Genomic DNA, 19,125 nt, shown 5'->3' on the forward strand with positions numbered 1-19,125 from the left:
GAGAGGAGAGAGAGAGAGGTGAGAGAGAGAGAGAGGTGAGAGGAGAGAGAGAGAGGAGAGAGAGAGAGGAGAGAGAGAGAGAGGTGAGAGGAGAGAGAGAGGTGAGAGGAGAGAGAGAGGTGAGAGGTGAGAGGAGAGGTGAGAGGTGAGAGGAGAGAGAGAGGTGAGAGGTGAGAGGAGAGAGAGAGGTGAGAGGAGAGAGAGAGGTGAGAGGAGAGAGGTGAGAGGAGAGAGAGAGGTGAGAGGTGAGAGAGAGAGGAGAGAGAGAAAGAGAGAGAGAGAAAGAGAGAGAGCGGAGAGAAAGAGAGAGAGCGGAGAGAAAGAGAGAGAGAGCGGAGAGAAAGAGAGAGAGAGCGGAGAGAAAGAGAGAGAGAGCGGAGAGAAAGAGAGAGAGAGCGGAGAGAAAGAGAGAGAGCGAAGAGAAAGAGAGAGAGCGAAGAGAAAGAGAAAGAGAGAGGAGAGAGGAGAGAAAGAGAGAGAGGAGAGAAAGAGAGAGAGGAGAGAAAGAGAGAGAGGAGAGAAAGAGAGAAAGAGAGAGAGCGAAGAGAAAGAGAGAGAGAGAGCGAAGAGAAAGAGAGAGAGCGAGCGAAGAGAAAGAGAGAGAGAGAGCGAAGAGAAAGAGAGAGAGCGAAGAGAAAGAGAGAGAGCGAAGAGAAAGAGAGAGAGCGAAGAGAAAGAGAGAGAGCGAAGAGAAAGAGAGAGAGCGAAGAGAAAGAGAGAGAGCGAAGAGAAAGAGAGAGAGCGAAGAGAAAGAGAGAAGAGAGAGAGCCCACAGGGAGAAGGACATCACTTGCACCAGGCACAGCACAGCATCTCTTGTACCATTGTGCGCGTGCGCGTGCATGTGCATGCACGGCAGACCTACATAGGGGTGTACACGCCCTCAATCCAGCCAGGAGACGGACTTAACATAGATAAATCAGACAGATTATCATTGATCATTTCGGGATCCTTCAGGGTCTCCTCGATGGACATTGGGATCCCAGTCTAATCCTTTCTCACTGACCATTACCCACACACTGCCATGTTGCATAACACACGCCGTCATTAATCAGCCGACAAGGATTTAAAAGCAGGCAACTGGCGAACACCCAAGGCTGGGCTGAAGCGTTCATAATTCACCGTTCAAGAAAATATCTTTCCCCGCGAACCAACGCAAGCCCCTCCCACCCAAGGCCATTCACAACAAGCCTCACCAATGTGTGGTCAGCTATCACACGGTTTCCTGTTATTGTAAGATGGTACACCCTTTAGCACGGCAGTCCGGCAACACTGATGACATGGTCTTGTGGTTATATCTGACACCCCCCCATCAGTCCCATGGCTTTCCACTGGGAATCAGGAAGCCCCTCCACGCCCCCCAGTTTGTCCTTCCTGTGATTATTAGGGCTTCCTGTCCAGCCCCGGAGCGGTGTCAACGAAAGAACCGGCCCGGCCGTCACTGAACCCAAGCGTCTCACGACCACTCCTGAGCGGCAGCGCTCGCCTGATGAGCCTTTAACCATTAGAGTTCAGTGGTGCCGGATCGGAGCACAGCCCAACGTCACATTATCGGACCCACTCGCTGTTAAACTCCCATCCTGATACCGGTAGTGTTCTCGCAGTTGGACCTGGAGGTGGAGGCAGCCGTGCCCGGATTCTGGCGGGCCGGGATGCCCCTCCATCCCACTGCCGAGATCAGGCTACGGCAGTGGCTGGCGTACACCACAGCCTATAGAGACTCCACCCCGTTCCAAACAACAGCATCCCAGAAAAGCTATTCAACCGAGATCCATTGGGTTCAAAGTTTAGACGGCGTGAACATCAAGTCCACGGAGGCTGAACATTAGGGGCGCGCACGTGTGTGTGTGTGTGTGTGTGTGTGTGTGTGTGTGTGTTGACAGCTGGACTGGGGCAGGGTAGCAGAGTCTCCTCCCATAGCTCGTCCTGTTTAAAAACACAGACAGCTGGGTCTAGCAGATCCCCCACAGCACAAGGACTTCCAATGTCCTTATCCTCTGGGCCATTTCTTGACATTCAAAACTGCAGTTTATTTCGGGTAAAAACTCCAGCACCGCCTGTCCAGCTGATGAAGAACACTGAAACACTAATTCAGTTAACATTGGTTTAAACTCCAGGGGGGCAAAGAAGCGGCCAATCAAAGCTCAGCATGAACATACGACATGAAGTGACTTCACTAGCTTGGTAAAGTGCATGACAAGCTGACAGCAATCTAATCAAACAGCGAAGTCTGCTTAGAAATAAATAAATTTAAAAAATAAAACACAGCCACGGGATCCAACTGCAGTCTAAGCTGCTACTTGTTAGAACCAAGCTGTACACCACAGTTTAGATTCAAGCCTCGACTGTGTAGCCGGCTTGAAGCTCCACAGGGAGATGCATTTTCGGGGAGGCATCGTCAGCAGGAATATCGTTGTCTCATTACTTTCTGGCGACTCCCACGGGGGCGGGGTCGAACCCCTGCAGAGGCTAACTGAGGTCATGAGTCAGTGAGCGTGTCCTCACGCATGCCGACTTCCTGGTTGAAAGGGCAGCGTGGCGGGGAGAAAAGAAAGCACATGGTATGGAGGCCTAGAAGGAACACACGGGGGGGGGGGGTAATAAATATAGCTTTAGAAACTAATACAATTACATCCTTCACTAGGTCACCAGATTAAAATGTTGTCTGAGGATGGCTTTGAGTCATAGTTTCTAAGCAATAACGTTTCTCATCAGTAGGAGTAGAGGCCTGTCTATTCAGCAAATGGCCGCCACGGTGATGTTGTTCCACATAAATATTACCAAGCTGAGCCCCTCACTACTTAACCAAACATGCGGAGAGCAGGAATGTTCCTCCTTTAAAATACCCTGTCAAAAAAATGTTAAATAACAGGAGGGAATGGCGGTGAAGAACTATGATAAAATGCTTACCTATTCAGGATAGTGAAGGTAGGTGTGTGCGTGTGTGTGTGCGTGTGTGTGTGCGCGCGTGTGTTCGCTACGCTACACTACACATTTTGGTTAGGGGTTACACAGAGCACAGAAGGAATTGTTTCCCATCACGGTTGAGAGTCTGTTGCTAACTAAACGAAACTACGAGTGTCTCAGCACAGAAGGAAAAAAAGTCTAATTCTGTCACACAGAAGGGGACTGGGCTGTACGAAAGGTACTGTGATAAAGGCTCCTACAGCATCCTCAGCCAGTCACCCTGCAACCTCGGCTAACCCGGCGCATCTGCTGGGTCGACCACACTGCGAAGCAGAGAAGGCTGAGAGCAACGACAAAACAACAGTCGTGAAAATGTGGAGGGGAGCCAACGTGTCTCTGTGACAGTGGCAGATGTGTGACTGCAGACACTCTGCCCTGCGCCGCGCTGCAGAGGTGGTTCGCCGTGTCGTTTGTGACGTGCCGAGCGCATTTCCTCCGAGTTCTGAGCCAGCTACCTCTGGCAGACAAAGCTTGTTTGGAGGGAGAGAAAATGTGTTGAGGGTTTGGGACAAATCTAAGCCATTGATCAATGGATCTTGGCCATAAAGAGCAAAACTAGATTAAAGTAACTTTAAAAAAACACACACACACACACACACACACACACACACACACACACACACACACCCTAGCTTCCCTCTGAACCCCCCCCCCCCCTCCCCGGTTGGTGCTGCGCCACATTCACTGGTAACAGAGGGCTGCCATTAGGCCACATCTACTGTTTTTGGGGACCCGCAGAAAAATGGCAGACCGCCTGTATCCTAGTAACAGGGAGCGTTACCACCGGCTTCAGCCCCTCCCACGTACGTGCCTGACAGCCCCCCCCCCCCCCAATCCACGCTTCTCGGTGGGATCATTACGCGGGTTGTGATCGAGCGTGCCGCTCCCATCCAGGGCATCAGAGGTGTCAGGAGTGATGACGGCACTAAAGGACCCCTGGACGATCGCGGTGAAGTGTTGGCCCGGGGTTGTGGCTACGCCGCCGGCCCCAGTCTCGCGGCAGAGAGAAAATCCGGAGCACCGCCATTAGCACTGATTAACAATTAATCAGGGAGAAATTAATTCTCAATGAGAGTTTGGTCTCAACACTGAACTGAACCAAAACGCTCTCGGCGGAGTCATGGCGACAGCTACTCACTACTGTCAGTGTCTCCACGTCGTGTTAACCCAGTGGAATAACAGGCCGGCACCAGTGATAACATCCACGCAATCCAATCAAACTTGCCACAACAAAAACAGCCTCACAGGGGACCGTCGGTCGCTAAAGAGACCGACACCCGCCGGCCAACAATCTGCACAAATGAGTTAAGCTTAGCTGGAAGGGGATCACGTCCTCTTCTCACCTATCAGGTTATCATCCCTGGGGTGTGTCACCAATCCAGGGATGAGTACGCCGCTATATAATGGCCAGGGGAAGCAGGTCCAACCAGTTAACCCAGTAGAAACAGCAACAGAATGGCTCAGTTCAACTTCCCTATAAAAAAAAAGGTCATTCATATTCAAATGGCAAATTAGTGGAACATCACAACTTCAGGCTGCCACTCGTCTCCACTCTCCAAACCAACATTAGTCACAGCAGCCCAGTACATTCTTCAAAACCAGGAAAGACACGTTTACAAATTCAGCTGCGGTGGCAATGAGGTTGAAAGAAGCAACCCCGCAAGACCCCCACCTGCGCGCGCCTTCACAGCATTTTCGCTTTGCTCTATGGCCTCCAACAGGCCTGCTGGAGTGTGGCGATCTCATCACCCGGTTAACCGAGTTGGACCCAGAGCGCCCTCACGCAGAACAAACATCACTCAGCGGGCTTCACTCCTTTTGAACCACTACAGCAGCGGTCAGAAACAGCCCAACGACAGCAAGCGGGGTCCTCCAGTTTGGTACGGAGCCCCGTCCAACTGAAGGACCTCCACAAACTGGCACCTTGTTACCAAATGACTTGAAAGAAAGATTATTCATTAAGTTTTAAAACCACCAGCATGACACCAGTCAGAAATTAACCGCTAGAATAACAGACAGCAACGGAACAAAGACATGCGCTACAACAGATGGAGTGAAACCAACTAGTCAAGAGAGTGGTTTCCACTCAAGAGATTAAAAGCCACAATACACTGTATTCATGTCAAATAAGCCTTGGTCACATAATTAAATGACATAGGAGCTGTGTGGCAGTCATCCGTTTCCCCTCGGTCAGGGTTTTTGGCACTGTTTGTTTCCTTACGTGATGCTTGCTGGCTGATTATGAGAAAAGTGGTGGACGGTTGGTAGCTTTGTTGGTAGAAACAACAGTGACTCACAGGATGCAATCTTTGCAGGTTGAAATGGGCTGCGTGGTATACACGTGCCATCCTGATGCACTGAATAAAGAACCGCTTGGGCTTATTAAGCCTTTGTCACTGGACAGCCCCGTAACTGGATTTTGACAGAACATACTGTGGTTGTGGTATATATCAAACATGCCAACTACGATCTAAAACCGAAATGTAGCTTGAGAAATCTGAAGCTTAGCAAAAAAGACAGGACAGGCGTCACGTCAGCATTTGTGAATACGCAAATATGAAAGGAGGGAAAATGCAACTCCATCAAACAGGCTTAAGTGGTTTTAATGAAGCAATAAAACATTAAGGGGTCATGGTGAATAGAGGAAATATACAGCAGAATGGTTAAGAGCTTTACTGAGGCACGACAAGGAAGCAAACAGAATAATTCAGTTCACGACCACAACTGTGGGCCAAACGATCGGGACCTGATAAAGTCAGTTTGATTTTAAATTCCTTCCGTAAGACGTTGCTTTAAAAAATACATACAGTGGATATAAAAAAGAAAAAAAACGGGCTACAAACCCCTGTTAAAATGCCAGGTTTTTGGCAAGAACCTGGCATTTTAACATGGGTGTGTAGACTTTTTGTATCCACTGTATGTTACCAGTGTTCTGATTAGTTTTTTGAAAAACAAATGTCTGACGTGTGTCCCCCAAAAAAATTCTGAAATCACATCAAGAAATGTCAGCGTTTCCATGTCGATACCCTTTAGTTTACCCTGCACATCTAGAAGGACTCCATGATGTTTCATGTTGTTTATGCAGCTCCAAAGGGAAAACATTTGCAAAACAAAAATGCAACGGACTGACGAAAATAAACCTAATACTATTCCGCCAAAGAACCGTACACTATGTCGTTTGCTAGATTTAATCAAGAAGGTTTTTAGGCAAGCCGGAACCTACCAGAAGACTTTTTAGTTTGCACTGGTAAAGCAACACATTGGCAAACAGACTGTTGGGGCCTCTTCAGAAAGTTCCACAAATCACTGTGTATGTTTTATGATCACCTTGGGCAAATGTATTCATTCATTCAAAATAGATTCAGTCGAGCCCCTACTATGTCAAATACATTTGAGAATACTGATGCATTCCGCTCAATCGCCTGGATTCCACCTGCGTGCGTTTCCGCGACACCAAATCTATGGGGCCCTGAATAATTAACAGCATCGAAGTCACACCAAGTAATAAACATCTATTTTAGGAAGGTTCAGGCGGTCTACGACCTTTCAACGGGCACGCGCACTGACAACCGGGGGACCGCGGTGAAGCGGCCCACCAAGCGTTGCGTGTGCATTGACCAATCCCCTGCTGCGAAGGGAGGTAATCCGAAAATGTACACCCGACCAGGCCCAAACGTTATCTGCCTACAACCGAAAACGGGCCCTCATGCAATCGCACGGCCTCTCGTGCTGCGTTCCCAAAAGGCAGCCGAGCTCCGGGGGCATCCCAAACAAATTGGCATCTCGACCAATCACATCTGGCGCTTTTGCGCAGGCACAGCCCATCGGTATCTGAATAAATCTAGCTCGGGCTGAAGGGGTCTTACGGCCGCGTCAGCAGCTAGCTGGTACAGACTTCCATTCACATCGTGAAAAGTTTCCGTCGGCCCAACTTCCTGGCAGGCGGGAAGCGTGGTGAATGTCAAGGAGACGCGGAGAGTGACGGACTCCGTCCACACACGGACGGACCGGAACAAGAAACCACAAAGCAGGGACGAGAAAGGGGGGACGAGAGAAGAGCAGTTTAAAGGAGAGAGAGAAAGCGATCTGATTGGGATTAGCCGCAGAGTAAAGAGGCACGCTGCTTGAAGATAGAGCAGTCCATAGTGTCTTAAATCTCCTTGACGGGAGAGGGAGAAAGCAGAGGTAGAATAAGGCTGATCTCTGACAGTGGGAGCAGATAGGATTTCATTCACGTGTCAAGATTAAAAGACTCGTTGTGACCAGAGGTAGACAGACAGACAGACAGACAGACAGACAGAGAGAGAGACAGGGAGACAGCGAGAGACAGAAACAAAGAGGGAGGGAGACAGCAAGAGAGAAAGAGAAACAGCAAAAGCTAATGAGAGACAGAGATAGAGTGAAAAAGACAGACACAGACAGGGACAGGCACACACACACACACACACACACACACACACACACAGACACAGACACAGACACAGACACAGACACACACACACACACACACACACACACACACAGACACAGACACAGACACACACAGACACAGACACAGACAATGTAGTAGGCTACAATTTCCCTTTCCTGCGCCCAAAGTACAAGTTATATTAGGTGATGTGAGGGACAGGCGTGTGTATGTCTGTGTAGACGCGTGTGCTATTTAAAGAAGCGGACGGTAGCAGGAAGAGGTGCTCTAGTTTGGAGCACCTCATTTCTCTCCCGACAGGCGGCCCGCCTCGGAGGAGGGGCCCCGTCATCAATATCGCCAACAGACGCCCAGACACCCAGGGAAAAGTTTCATCTCAACATTAAAAACAGAGTTTCTACGGCTGCCGGTTGACCTCTGGACCCCGAAAGCCCTGATTCAAGGCACAGGATGTGGGCGGGGGTTAAACAGAGCTCGCCGTGCACCTCCACTGATGAAACTGAAGCCAGGTGGAACGTAGGCACCGAGTGAAATATTCATGAGAGCCCGAGACAAGTACGTTTCATCTAGAAAGATTCAATACAAAAATCGCATTCCGACAGGGAGCCCACGGAAAGAAAAAACGCCGAACGGAATGCAGAAATATCTGAATTATGGATGAAAGCACAACAGCTAAGGGGTGTATGGGTGAGGATGGAATTAAAAGGTACAAGCCTTTGTACATCCTGAATGTCTACTGACTTTGACAGGGAAGCAGAGGGGCATTTACTACTATTCGGTAGTGAGTCCTGAGGCGAAATCTCAACCAGGATTGGTTCCCATCTTTGCCAATCCTAGCCTCAAGTAATACCCGGAGGGAACGAGGGTTAAATTGACCCAAGGTCATCCTCTAGGGTTAACTTCTGCCGCTCCGCGTTATCCGTGACAGGAAGACCCGCCAACCGGGTTCCCACGCGTGGTTTCCTCGGTTACCAGGCTATCACGGGCCACCACGGTGACCTTGCCTTCGCGTATGACTCGGGCGGCATTGCACACAGCCAAATCCCAGCCACCACCGTCTCCCGGAGCCCAGGAGGGCCCCAGGGTCGGCAAACGCCCCGGCTTAGGCCACAGTGAACCTGTCGTCTGTAACGCAGGTCCCCGGCGCGCCTGCCTTGGAACAACAGAGCAGCCTGATCAGCTATTCGCTCCGGATAGATCTGAGCGAGAGGGGAAATTAATTTTGTCTTTGACCACTGTGTGTTCGGCGAGTCGTCCGCATAGCGACTGCAAATTAGCCACTTCAGGGGATAGGAGGATCAGGCGGCCTCTGTGATAAACCAGGTTACCGCCTCATCAGCGGAGGGGGGTGGAGAAGGGGGGGGGGGGGCGTGTAGCGGGCCAGAGATGAGGGCAAGAGGGAGAGGGACAAAGGGCAGAAATGAGAGCTCGGAGCACGAAATGCAAAGTGCCGCAGCTCGAAAAATCGAAAACGACATCGGTCACCGCCAGACAAAAACGTGCGGGAACGCTGAGGGGGGGGGGGGCCGTCTCGGGTACAGACGCATCCACAGGCACCAGGACTCAAGCCTGCGTAGCCAATGGGTCTCCTACTGGGCACAGTCCAATACCCATAAGGCACTGCAGCGTATAGGGAGCAGGGCGCCGTTCGGGACGCGGCCACAGCCGGAGAGGAATCCCCACACAGAGCCGCAAGCGAGACCAACCGGGCCAACTCGACTGCTCACACTTACGCCCCCCCGCCACGCCGGGTGAACGAACGATAATGAACACGCTCTTAATAATCACTTGTCGGCGAGGATAATACATCAGGGTTTATCTCCCGCCGAGGGGGCCACCAGTGCAATGCTGAAGATCAAGCAAACGCTAGGCTACATAAAAACAGTAGCACCGAGATGGCTGAAAAGACATGACAGAAGGAAAGAAAGGGCGGAGGGAGGGGGGGGGTATTTTTACCTGACGTGGAAAATATAGAAATAAGAGACACACAACGCTCGAGTTTCCGTCTTCGGCAGGACATAGAGAGAGAGAGCCAGGCGATCGCCTCATTCCAAGAACCAGCCTCTTTTCCAAGTCTCCTCACGGCCACCTGAGGGCGAGGGCTGACTGGCCGGGGGGGGGGGGCCTGTGTCTGTCCCCCAGCGAGGTAACAGCACTGCAGGTGGGATGAGGCAAGGATGATTCTCATCCCGTGAGAGGGTGTCTCGAACCGAGTCCCCACAGTGACAAAGCAGTTCTGCCAGTTCCTCCTGCCCTTCCCATTAACATCCACCCGCCCGTCTCCTTCCTAGTCATCCGTGCCCTGCTTCACCGCACACCCCGGCCCTATCGCCTTACTTCCTTGTTCGTTTCATTTATTCCCAGACCGGAGCCTCAATGTCATTCATTTCACCACCCTGTCTACAGAGCACGGCAAATCAATGGGGAAGAAAGAGAGAGACAGACAGACACTGAAGGAGAAATGGAGAGATAGAGAGGGGGAGCGGTATGGAAAAACCCCGAGGAGACAGCAGGCTGAAGGACCCTTTATATTGGGATTCCTTTCCCAACTACGACCTGTTGGCCTGTTGTGTCACTGACAGTAAAAGAATAGGGATTTGTCTTGGTGCCAACTTTGCCTTGGCCTGGTCTGTATATTTTTCTGCCACTGGGTGTATGTGATATGGCGAAATCCCAATATGGTGCAATTTCAGCATGCTGTCAATAAATATGAAACACCTACAGTACTTGAAACAAATTCTGTTTTACAAAGGGAGGAAAAGGATTTGTAGCATGGCATTTCCATAAACATTCAAATTCTTCAAAGAAACCAACAATGTGCCATCATACATTGGTTTGTTAGTCTAGTTCCGTATACTAGGTTATTTACGTATATCATGAAAAGAAAACATGTATTCACCTTTACGGACGGTTTCCAGTGCCTATTTAAAAGGTAATGGCTACCGATAATCAGCTTACCAGGTTGAAGACTGTCTCTACAATGTCCCGGTTGGAAACTTCCCCAACTTCCACCAGGCCCGCCAGGACAGCGAATTTCATTTTGATTCCTCGAATAGGGATTGAAGGATTGAGAGACACAGTCGTCGTTCCATCGCCTTGCCCAGCTGGCCGACCAGCTCCCAGCATGCCCTCGTTAGCCATTGCTACAGGACAGGTGGCGTTAGCAGGTAAGGCACCTGTTCACTCCCGAAGGCGGTAATTGGTTACAGGAAAGTCGGTGAAGAAAAACAATTGTATCCTACTTCTTCTGAGTTATGTAGACAGTCTGCTGATAAACCACGGAAATAGTTCCGTCCCCATTAAAAACAGTTTCCCAAATGATCATTAGATTTAACCAAATTAGTTTTGCAGTCCGCGAGAGGTAGATACGCACGAGAACTGAATTTCTAGTCGATTACACCGCGACCTTAGTTCACTGCGTTTCCATGCAGAACTACTCTCCCCGGTCGGAAACTTGATAGGAGGCGAATTAAATAATGCACCTAAAACCGTTCCCTAAAATGGACCAGCTTGATAACAGGCTGTAGTAGTAAAGTCGCAAAGACCTTGCCCTTCCGATCCTCTGTCAAAATAGAAACGAGGCAACCTCGACTTTCATTTCTTCGTTAGTCCAGCCAGGCTACTAGAGCAGCAGAACTTGCTATTGTCACAGGCTTGACAGGTAGCGCGATGTCATGAGCAAGCAAGAACTCCGAAACGTGTCTCAAGTCCGGAAACAGCTCTAATGGTGCTCGACAACGGACCGCAGTCCACTCGGTTCTTCCCTAAAAACCGCTAGACCTGTTCACGTTTCAGTTAACCCACTTACAGCGAATTCTCTTCCTGATTTACCCACTGCTATAGCTCGTCCGCGCCATGACAGTATTATCCCTTGAGCGAGTGGCGCATGCGCATTAGGTGCGGAGCGGCATCGCCGGCGTGTCTCAGGTGTAGCCCAGGTGGATGACACCAGGGACTGGTTCTGGAATAGAGGGGGCAGAAATCAACGAGCAGGGCATCACAAATATGCGGTTTCCAAGGAATAGAGTCCAGTGTGAAATATTGCCTCATCTTGCAACCAGTACCCTACAACGCACTGATATCAGAGGAAAAAAGAGTCAGGAAAAATATTTCCTCAAGGGTTTTCTGGTTCTGTGCACCCAGAAGCATAGCAGTGCCTTCAACGCAACCTCATACAAATTGTACATTAATGCTCCAACTTTTTATAAGAGTTGTGAATATAATATTTATATTTGTCTTCTCTAGGCTGGCTTTAGGCCTATTCATATACCATTATATTTTTTAAACATGCTTCTATTGTTTAAAATAGCAGAAAATAGTTTACACCTGTATTTTTTTTATATATGTATATATATACAGAATATGCTAATTGTACAGCTATCAGCATTACATGCAATGATACATTGACAGATGCAAAGTGACCTGAGGCAACAGAAACGAGACATGAAAACAAAATGACAGCAATCTGCTTCGCTTGTCTCTTTCAGTCACCGATGGGCGGTGTAAGACATTCCTGAGATCAAACATATACTATTAATATTGAATAGCTGATGCGTTATTGGTTTGCTTAGAATCCTGAACGATAATTGGTTGTTAGCTGTGGTATATCAGACCATAAACCATGGGTATGACATCACATATGATTTTTACTGCTTTAATTGCTTAGGTAACTGATAATGGCATCAAGGAATCTCAGAGGTCTGTGGTATATTGGCAATAAACCAAGGCTAACCGCTGCATCCAGGAACTCCGCAATGCATTGAAGAACAGCTCTTAGACTGGGTAAATTAGCCATAATTTACCCCCCCCCCCCCCCCCCAAAATGACACACAGTGGATATAAAAAGTCTACACACCCATGTTTTTACATCACAAGAACCTGGCATTTTCACAGGGGTGTGTAGACTTTTAATATCCACCGTATAGTGCTTTATTTTTGACCATCACCCAAACTGCACTCCTCATCACTAGCGAACCACACATTAAAAAGTCAACAATTCGCTATTTTTATATGAACCCATTACCACAAATCATCTAAATAACTCAACTCAACAAAAATAATACAGCACCATCCTTATAACTTGTCTTTTTGTAGTTAACTCTTCTGTATTATGAACTACACTATTCATTTTAGTAGAAAGGTGTAGGCCTACTAAGTACACCTTTAGCCATCAATAGTACTTTTGTGTAACTTGTTCACAGTCATTGTGTTATCTGTATCATCTGTCAGCTTTACCAACCATAGCATTATTTAGCATGCACACTGCTCATTTATCTAGCAGCAGCTGGAGGAACTGTTGCAGCCATTCATACTCCATTAGTCTCTGTGCTGGATTTAATTTTCTTGAAGGGAGAATAGTTATTTCTTATTGTAGAACATAATTTTTCCAAACGGTTTTGATGTCCATTCTTTTTGACAGTTAAACACCTCGTAGGAATAAATCCTGCTTAATTTTATTTTAGAACTATACTTTTTTCTCCTTACAAAATGCACTAAGCATTGTGTAAATGTTGTAAAAAATTAACACATTTTATATTAGCAGAATATATATGTAATATATGTATGTATGTATTTATATGTGTATGTGTATATATATATGTGTATGTATATATGTGTGTGTGTGTTCTGTATATATATAGTTAATTATGCATACTTAATAACCTAATATTTGTTAATTCTATATAAAAACATTCAGTGATATGAAATATTATTGACATATGAGTTAGTATCCCTTTCACGATTAGTTTTCTATTAAAACTTGTAGTTTTGAGTGGTCTCCGCTTAATTTAATAAGTTAGGAACTTTTTACAGTGTAGTGCAGTTAGAAGAGTGCCCTTTGGGATGCAGATCCTGTTGACCTCAGTGCTGTCCCTCTCCCGAGGGACACTGGAATCAAAGCTGTCCCTCTCCCCAGGGACACTGGATTCAAAGCTGTCCCTCTCCCCAGGGACACTGGATTCAAAGCTGTCCCTCTCCCCAGGGACACTGGATTCAAAGCTGTCCCTCTCCCCAGGGACACTGGAATCAAAGCAGGCAATAGAGCTCTACCACCACTGGCGTTTGCATTGATCTGCCTGAAGTAACCATAATAATTCATTTAATCAATGGTTGATATAGCAACTTGTATTTCATAGTGGGCTTTTAAATAGGTATCAAGAAAACCTTGATGGAGTAAATAAAATACACATTTCAGTATGTTGATTGTTCTGATTTTGTCTTTTATGTATTTCCATAAAAATCACAAAGCTATTCATAACTGGTTGGTGACACGGCGCTATCGTAACTTGAGAGAAAATATTTTGGGGGACCTTGATATTCTGAACAAATAAAGGCTGCCGAAAACATTAAAAAGGAACACACATAGTCTTGACTTTCTTTGAGAATATTTATACAATGGATTTATTTAGATTTATTATATTAAAGGTTAGATTTATTTTTGAACCACACATGGCACAGATTTGATCAGAGGACTAAGCGAAGTCAGTTATATTATGATGACAAGAGGGAATTACCAAAGATTTTTGTAGAGAAAGCAAGCAATCAATATAACGCTTTTCCAGGCATGTTGCAGGGGAGAAGGATTCTCCACCTGTCTTGATTTGAAGGGAGTTGACAACACAGATGAACAGTTCAAAAGTATTGAGTGAGAAGAAATTAGAAAAAAACAATTGAGCCTCCTTTGTATTTCTCTTACATGAGATAATGTCATGCATTTTTCCTCTTAATTCTGTTTCTGTGCCTCACAATAATGGGTTAAAACATGTTTTGGTAAGAACACAACTTCACACAGACTCATAATAGTACTTTGATATAATAAGGATACTTGGCCTGTCCGCAGGGGTTATTTGAGAAGACTCATGAGAACACATATATACTGAAAATTGCCCACTTAAGATTTTATTAGGGACCCCATTAGCCCCTGCCAAAAGCAGCAGCTAGTCCTTCTGGCATCCACAGAAAAACATAGAACATGACCTAATATGAAACATGGAATATTGCCTAATAAGCAACATCAATATAGTCTATGTATGGTAGAAAGACAGGGCTACTTGCATTTCTAATAATTATTTTTCATGCATTTCTGTGCTTTATTTGCCAGGTATGCGGGGAAATTATACTGAGGACAGAGATTTTGCTGAAAGTGCAGGGAGCAGGATTTGAACCCGTGCTGCATCCGCGCATGTGCACAGGTGTCTTTCAGATACTGTGTAGAGACTACGTCTAAACATAGAACAATGAGCGTGTCAGTGTTTACATCGTCAACAGACTCAGCACGATCCTAATAGGGGAAAAGCGGACACACCTGCGTAGAAGGTTAACGGTTTGAATTTCAGGTTCGACTTGTTTTCTTCCTTCAATAAAGATTAACCTAATTGGTTAGTGATACAGGATGTTGAGGCTCATTTATGGGGCTGCTTGAACGACTGAATAAAGCGCAGTACAGTAAGAAGCACTTATGCACAAACATAACATAATGTAACATAATAACATGCACGTACATTTTGTAAATAGCTTAGATATATGTTCAAGCTAATTAAAGCATTTTTTAATTAATTCGCCATGAATATTGGGCCTTTTTAGTATGTAGGACTGTGAAGGAAAGAGGAGAGGAGGTGTTCGAGAATAGTAGTGGACCGCAATCGAAACCATGCTTGCATCCGTAAGAGTGTTCTGGAGTCAGCGGGTTTTAGGTGGTAAACCACCTAAAGTCAGGGAGTAGATGTTTCTGGTGCAGTTATTTATTTTTTTAATCCGCTCATATAAGTGGTAATTTGCCAAAAGAGAGTAACAGTGGCCTAAGTCTGTGTGTTTATTAGTATTATAAATACCATATTTTATTAGAATTACTTTTTTAAATGGCATATAGTATTTCACAAAAAACATTTGTCCGACTGAACGGCAAGCATTCGTGTGTACAGGAAGTGAACAGTCAAATTGCTTATAGCAGGTCGGGATAAGGATTATTTTGAATTACAAATCCCGTGAACTCTTCCTAAGGTATATTTATCAACAGAGGTTAGTCATAAAATATTGAGATATCAGGCAAGCCCAGTAGATGACGCCAACGTGCTTTTGTGTCCGATCCGTAAGAACATATCGCGAGTTGCGAGAAGTGAGCTATCTCAGCTGGTCGCGGGTCGCTTTAACACTCGCGATAATTCGTATTTCCTTCTCTTTCACTCCCTGTAGCCAACATGGCAGTCGGCAAGAATAAGAGACTGACCAAAGGCGGCAAAAAAGGTGCCAAAAAGAAGATGTAAGTAGTGCAATTCAACTATTATATCACACAGTAGACTTCATTAAGTTTAGATGACGAACATTTGGTTTTCAAATGTAAAGGATGAGATAGATTTTAATTGGATGTCCTATGCCCGGTCTCCGGTGCTAAGAGGCTAGGCTCACAGCACAGTGACTTGGGTGAGAGGACATGCGTTTGTGCATTCACGACTGTAACATCTTTGGAAAGTACTTCTATTACACCGACTGCATTATAGTGAAACAGTTTCATAAAACGTGTTAAAACGCTCATGTTTTTTTTCTCTCCATAAACCGTCTTGCTAGTATGCTAACTAATTATACTCTACCATAGCTTGCTAGTTGAAAAGATCTTACACGCCAGTCCACGTTATAGCAGTGGTGCGGCTAGGTGATAGTATTTTCTACGAGGTGGTTTAGAAAACAATGCTAACATTGTCAGATGATCATGATTCCGCCCGTGCGCGTGTTCAACCATTAGTTTGTCTACAAAGGTTACTAATCTCTTGCGTCCCCTAATTCAGGAGATATTGCTGTCTTGGCTAACCGGTTGACATGCTAACCTTTTGCATGCGTATCTTGACCAGTTAGCATTGCGGTGTCAGTCAAATACATGAATCGCGACTGTAGTTACTAGGTTGGATTGTCCTGACTAGAAGTTTATACTTCCAACCAGTTCGAACGATTTACAATGATTCAAGTAGATAGTATCTAGTTAGGATTTAGGGTAAACGATTGCTTCCGTAAACCTGTCTTTAACCTTAGTTTGTCTTGTATGCTAGCTAGAAGGGCCTGTTGTAGTTATGGCAGCAAAACGGGTGCTGATAGTGACCACCTTTGTTTCTCTTCTCCAGTGTCGACCCTTTCTCTAAAAAGGATTGGTACGATGTCAAAGCACCTGCTATGTTCAACATCCGCAACATTGGCAAGACCTTGGTCTCCAGGACTCAGGGAACCAGTAAGTCTCTTTCTCCAAGAAGGCTGTGGCGCAAGTGTCTGGCCAACCTATGAGCCCCACATGATTCAGTGGTAGTTTGCACCAGTTTAAGCACCATCATCATGCTAACTTTGGTCCCAACAGGGATGTTCTCTGTGGTTTGATATTACCTTGTCAACATCCTTAGTTGTGTGTTTGGTTGCATGTTTAGAAATTGAACATGAAGCTACTTAAAGGTAACAATGTGCACTTAAGGAGATGGTCTTGTGCAGTTTGCTGCTCATAGTTTTCCTAGGTAAGAGGGTCTGCTGTGTAGCTAAACAATTTGATTGACCGTATCCAGAAAAACGTAAAGTAGTAAGTACATAAACCTCTTCATAGTTTTGCACTGGCCCCTCATGGGAACCAACCCCACAACCCTGGTGTTGAATGTACCATTCTATAAAGAAAGTGATGACGATGACAAGAGTGATATGAGCTGTTTCTCAGTGTGGGGGGGGGGTCGTAGTCTTGAGGATTAACCAGACACCTCAACGGGGTCATTGTTCTTGATGTGCTTTCTGGTTAACTTAAAGAGACGGGTTATTTCAGTCAAATTAATGTTTGTTTGATACTCAGAAAACTACGGATATTTTGACTATCTAGTCTTTGGCCTTTGTATTGTTTTGGCTCCCTTTTCTGGCCTTTTCATATCCCTTTTGTATACCACAGACTAAGTCCTGTTTGTCAATGTATAGGAATTGCCTCGGACGGTCTGAAGGGACGTGTGTTTGAAGTGAGCCTCGCTGATCTGCAGAACGATGAGGTGGCCTTCCGCAAGTTCAAGCTGATCTCGGAGGACGTGCAGGGCAAGAACTGCCTGACCAACTTCCATGGCATGGACCTGACTCGTGACAAGATGTGCTCCATGGTCAAGAAATGGCAGGTGAGAAACCACGTGATGTGATGGAACCCAAACCAGGATTCTGGAACTGTCTGAAGGGCTCTTAGCATTTCTCATGCTAGAACTTCCATTACATTTCTTGCCAGACCAGCCTCAAACGCTGCGGTCGTGTTAACTCCGTCACCTCTGCTTGGTAACCACATGTTGTTCTTTGGTGTTGAAATTAAACCGTTCAAACGCTGTCTTGCTGACCTTCACCCCCCCCAGACCATGATTGAGGCCCATGTGGACGTGAAGACCACCGACGGCTACCTTCTGCGTCTGTTCTGCGTCGGTTTCACCAAGAAGCGCACCAACCAGATCAGGAAGACGTCGTATGCACAGCACCAGCAGGTCCGTCAGATCAGGAAGAAGATGATGGAGATCATGACCCGTGAGGTCCAGACCAACGACCTGAAGGAAGTTGTGAACAAACTGTAAGGAGGCTCTCCCTGACACTGCGTTCAAAAACATACAGTGAAATATACAGTGTTTGGTAAACGTAGGCTGTGAATTTGCCTGAGCACGTGTGAATTTATCGGCTGTTGTCTTTTAGGATCCCGGACTCCGTTGGCAAGGACATTGAGAAGGCTTGCCAGTCAATCTACCCCCTGCATGATGTGTATGTCAGGAAGGTCAAGATGCTGAAGAAGCCCAAGTTTGAGTGTAAGTGACCGTTTAATAACCTCAAGGATATTTCCGGAATTTTCCAGTGAAGTCTCTTATATATTGTGAGGTGAACTTGTAGGTACTATTTGTCCATACATCTACTACAAAGATGTTTTTTGTTGTTTTTTGCTGACTAGCCATTGTGCTACATTAGCACAAAGACGGTCATAAGGATTACATTTCCTGAGTTTCCTTCAAACCTGACCTGCCGCTTGAGGCGTTGCAGTCTGACTGAAAGTGTCAAGCCTGTGTCATGAGTGGCAGAGAGTGGCAGGGCTGTGTTTACGCCAAGGACCCAGAACAGTGGGTACTTGGAGTGTTTATGGCTCCGACAAACTAAGTGAACGCGAGGGACATTATGGGTTGAAAGGTCTCAGGGTATTTGTCAGCCTTACAATTCATAATGGGATGACAAATGTCCTGTCCCGACAGAAATACCCAGCAGTTTCAAGGTCCCCCTTGTGACATCCGTTACATGGTAGTCCTTTTAGCCAGTGGTCTTAACCAGAGGAACTTGGCGTATTTTCGGTTATCCGTCCTACCAAAGGACAGTGTTTTTCACCTGATCTAGCAACCTTTCAGTGACTGTTCAGGTGCTTTTAACCGTATCAGGACCAAGCAGACCGTGACGTTAGCAGTAAACCAGCCAAACCTGTGGGTTGCCTGGTAAATATGTTGCAGTCTAACTGCTATTGTGTTGTCTCTTGCAGTGGGCAAGCTGATGGAGCTCCATGGTGAGGGTGGCGGCAGTGTAGCCAAGCCTTCAGGGGACGATACTGGCGCCAAGGTGGAGAGGGCCGATGGCTACGAACCCCCCATCCAGGAGACCGTCTAAAATCCCATCAGATTTAATAAAAAATGTAAATGAGACTAATGTGCTGCGGTCTTTTAATGGGGTGTTGTTTTCTTGGGCATGTTTTTACGGCAACCGTTTCTGGTTACGAT

General features: G+C 46.4%; 2 protein-coding genes and 1 non-coding gene across 10 annotated transcripts in view; 2 read left to right on the forward strand and 1 right to left on the reverse strand.

The window, feature by feature from the left end:
- Positions 1-11,279, reverse strand: part of lrba (LPS responsive beige-like anchor protein) — a 218,787-nt gene extending 207,508 nt beyond the window's left edge. For 4 of the 8 annotated variants that reach the window (XM_034291054.1, XM_034291050.1, XM_034291052.1 and 1 more), the window contains exon 1: positions 10,355-11,279. In XM_034291054.1, the coding sequence (XP_034146945.1) occupies positions 10,355-10,537 (183 nt within the window). In that variant the 5' untranslated portion in view covers positions 10,538-11,279. The remainder of the gene's footprint in view (positions 1-10,354) is intronic. The other 4 variants (XM_034291055.1, XM_034291051.1, XM_034291053.1 and 1 more) reach the window with 1 other exon arrangement.
- Positions 11,280-15,568: 4,289 nt separating this feature from the next.
- rps3a (ribosomal protein S3A) lies at positions 15,569-19,050 on the forward strand. The gene is made up of 6 exons (NM_001304239.1): positions 15,569-15,653; positions 16,507-16,610; positions 17,327-17,514; positions 17,740-17,948; positions 18,068-18,177; positions 18,891-19,050. Exons 1-6 carry the CDS (start codon positions 15,592-15,594, stop codon positions 19,013-19,015), a joined length of 798 nt encoding a protein of 265 aa, NP_001291168.1. The 5' UTR covers positions 15,569-15,591; the 3' UTR covers positions 19,016-19,050.
- Positions 18,385-18,516, forward strand: LOC114830705. Its single transcript, XR_003778136.1, has one exon. It is a non-coding gene; the product is annotated as a small nucleolar RNA SNORA17 (small nucleolar RNA).
- Positions 19,051-19,125: the final 75 nt, after the last annotated feature.

Source organism: Esox lucius, chromosome 25 (assembly GCF_011004845.1).
Source record: "Esox lucius isolate fEsoLuc1 chromosome 25, fEsoLuc1.pri, whole genome shotgun sequence".
NCBI classification, from domain to species: Eukaryota; Metazoa; Chordata; class Actinopteri; order Esociformes; family Esocidae; genus Esox; species Esox lucius.

What these genes read in the sequence shown, in the direction of transcription:
- rps3a (NM_001304239.1), top strand. Translation starts at nt 15,592, where the DNA reads ATGGCAGTCGGCAAGAATAAGAGACTGACCAAAGGCGGCAAAAAAGGT. An exon ending in CTCCAGGACTCAGGGAACCA is followed by an intron (nt 16,611 to 17,326) that starts GTAAGTCTCTTT and finishes GTCAATGTATAG; the next exon opens with GAATTGCCTCGGACGGTCTG. An exon ending in GAAGAAGCCCAAGTTTGAGT is followed by an intron (nt 18,178 to 18,890) that starts GTAAGTGACCGT and finishes TGTCTCTTGCAG; the next exon opens with TGGGCAAGCTGATGGAGCTC.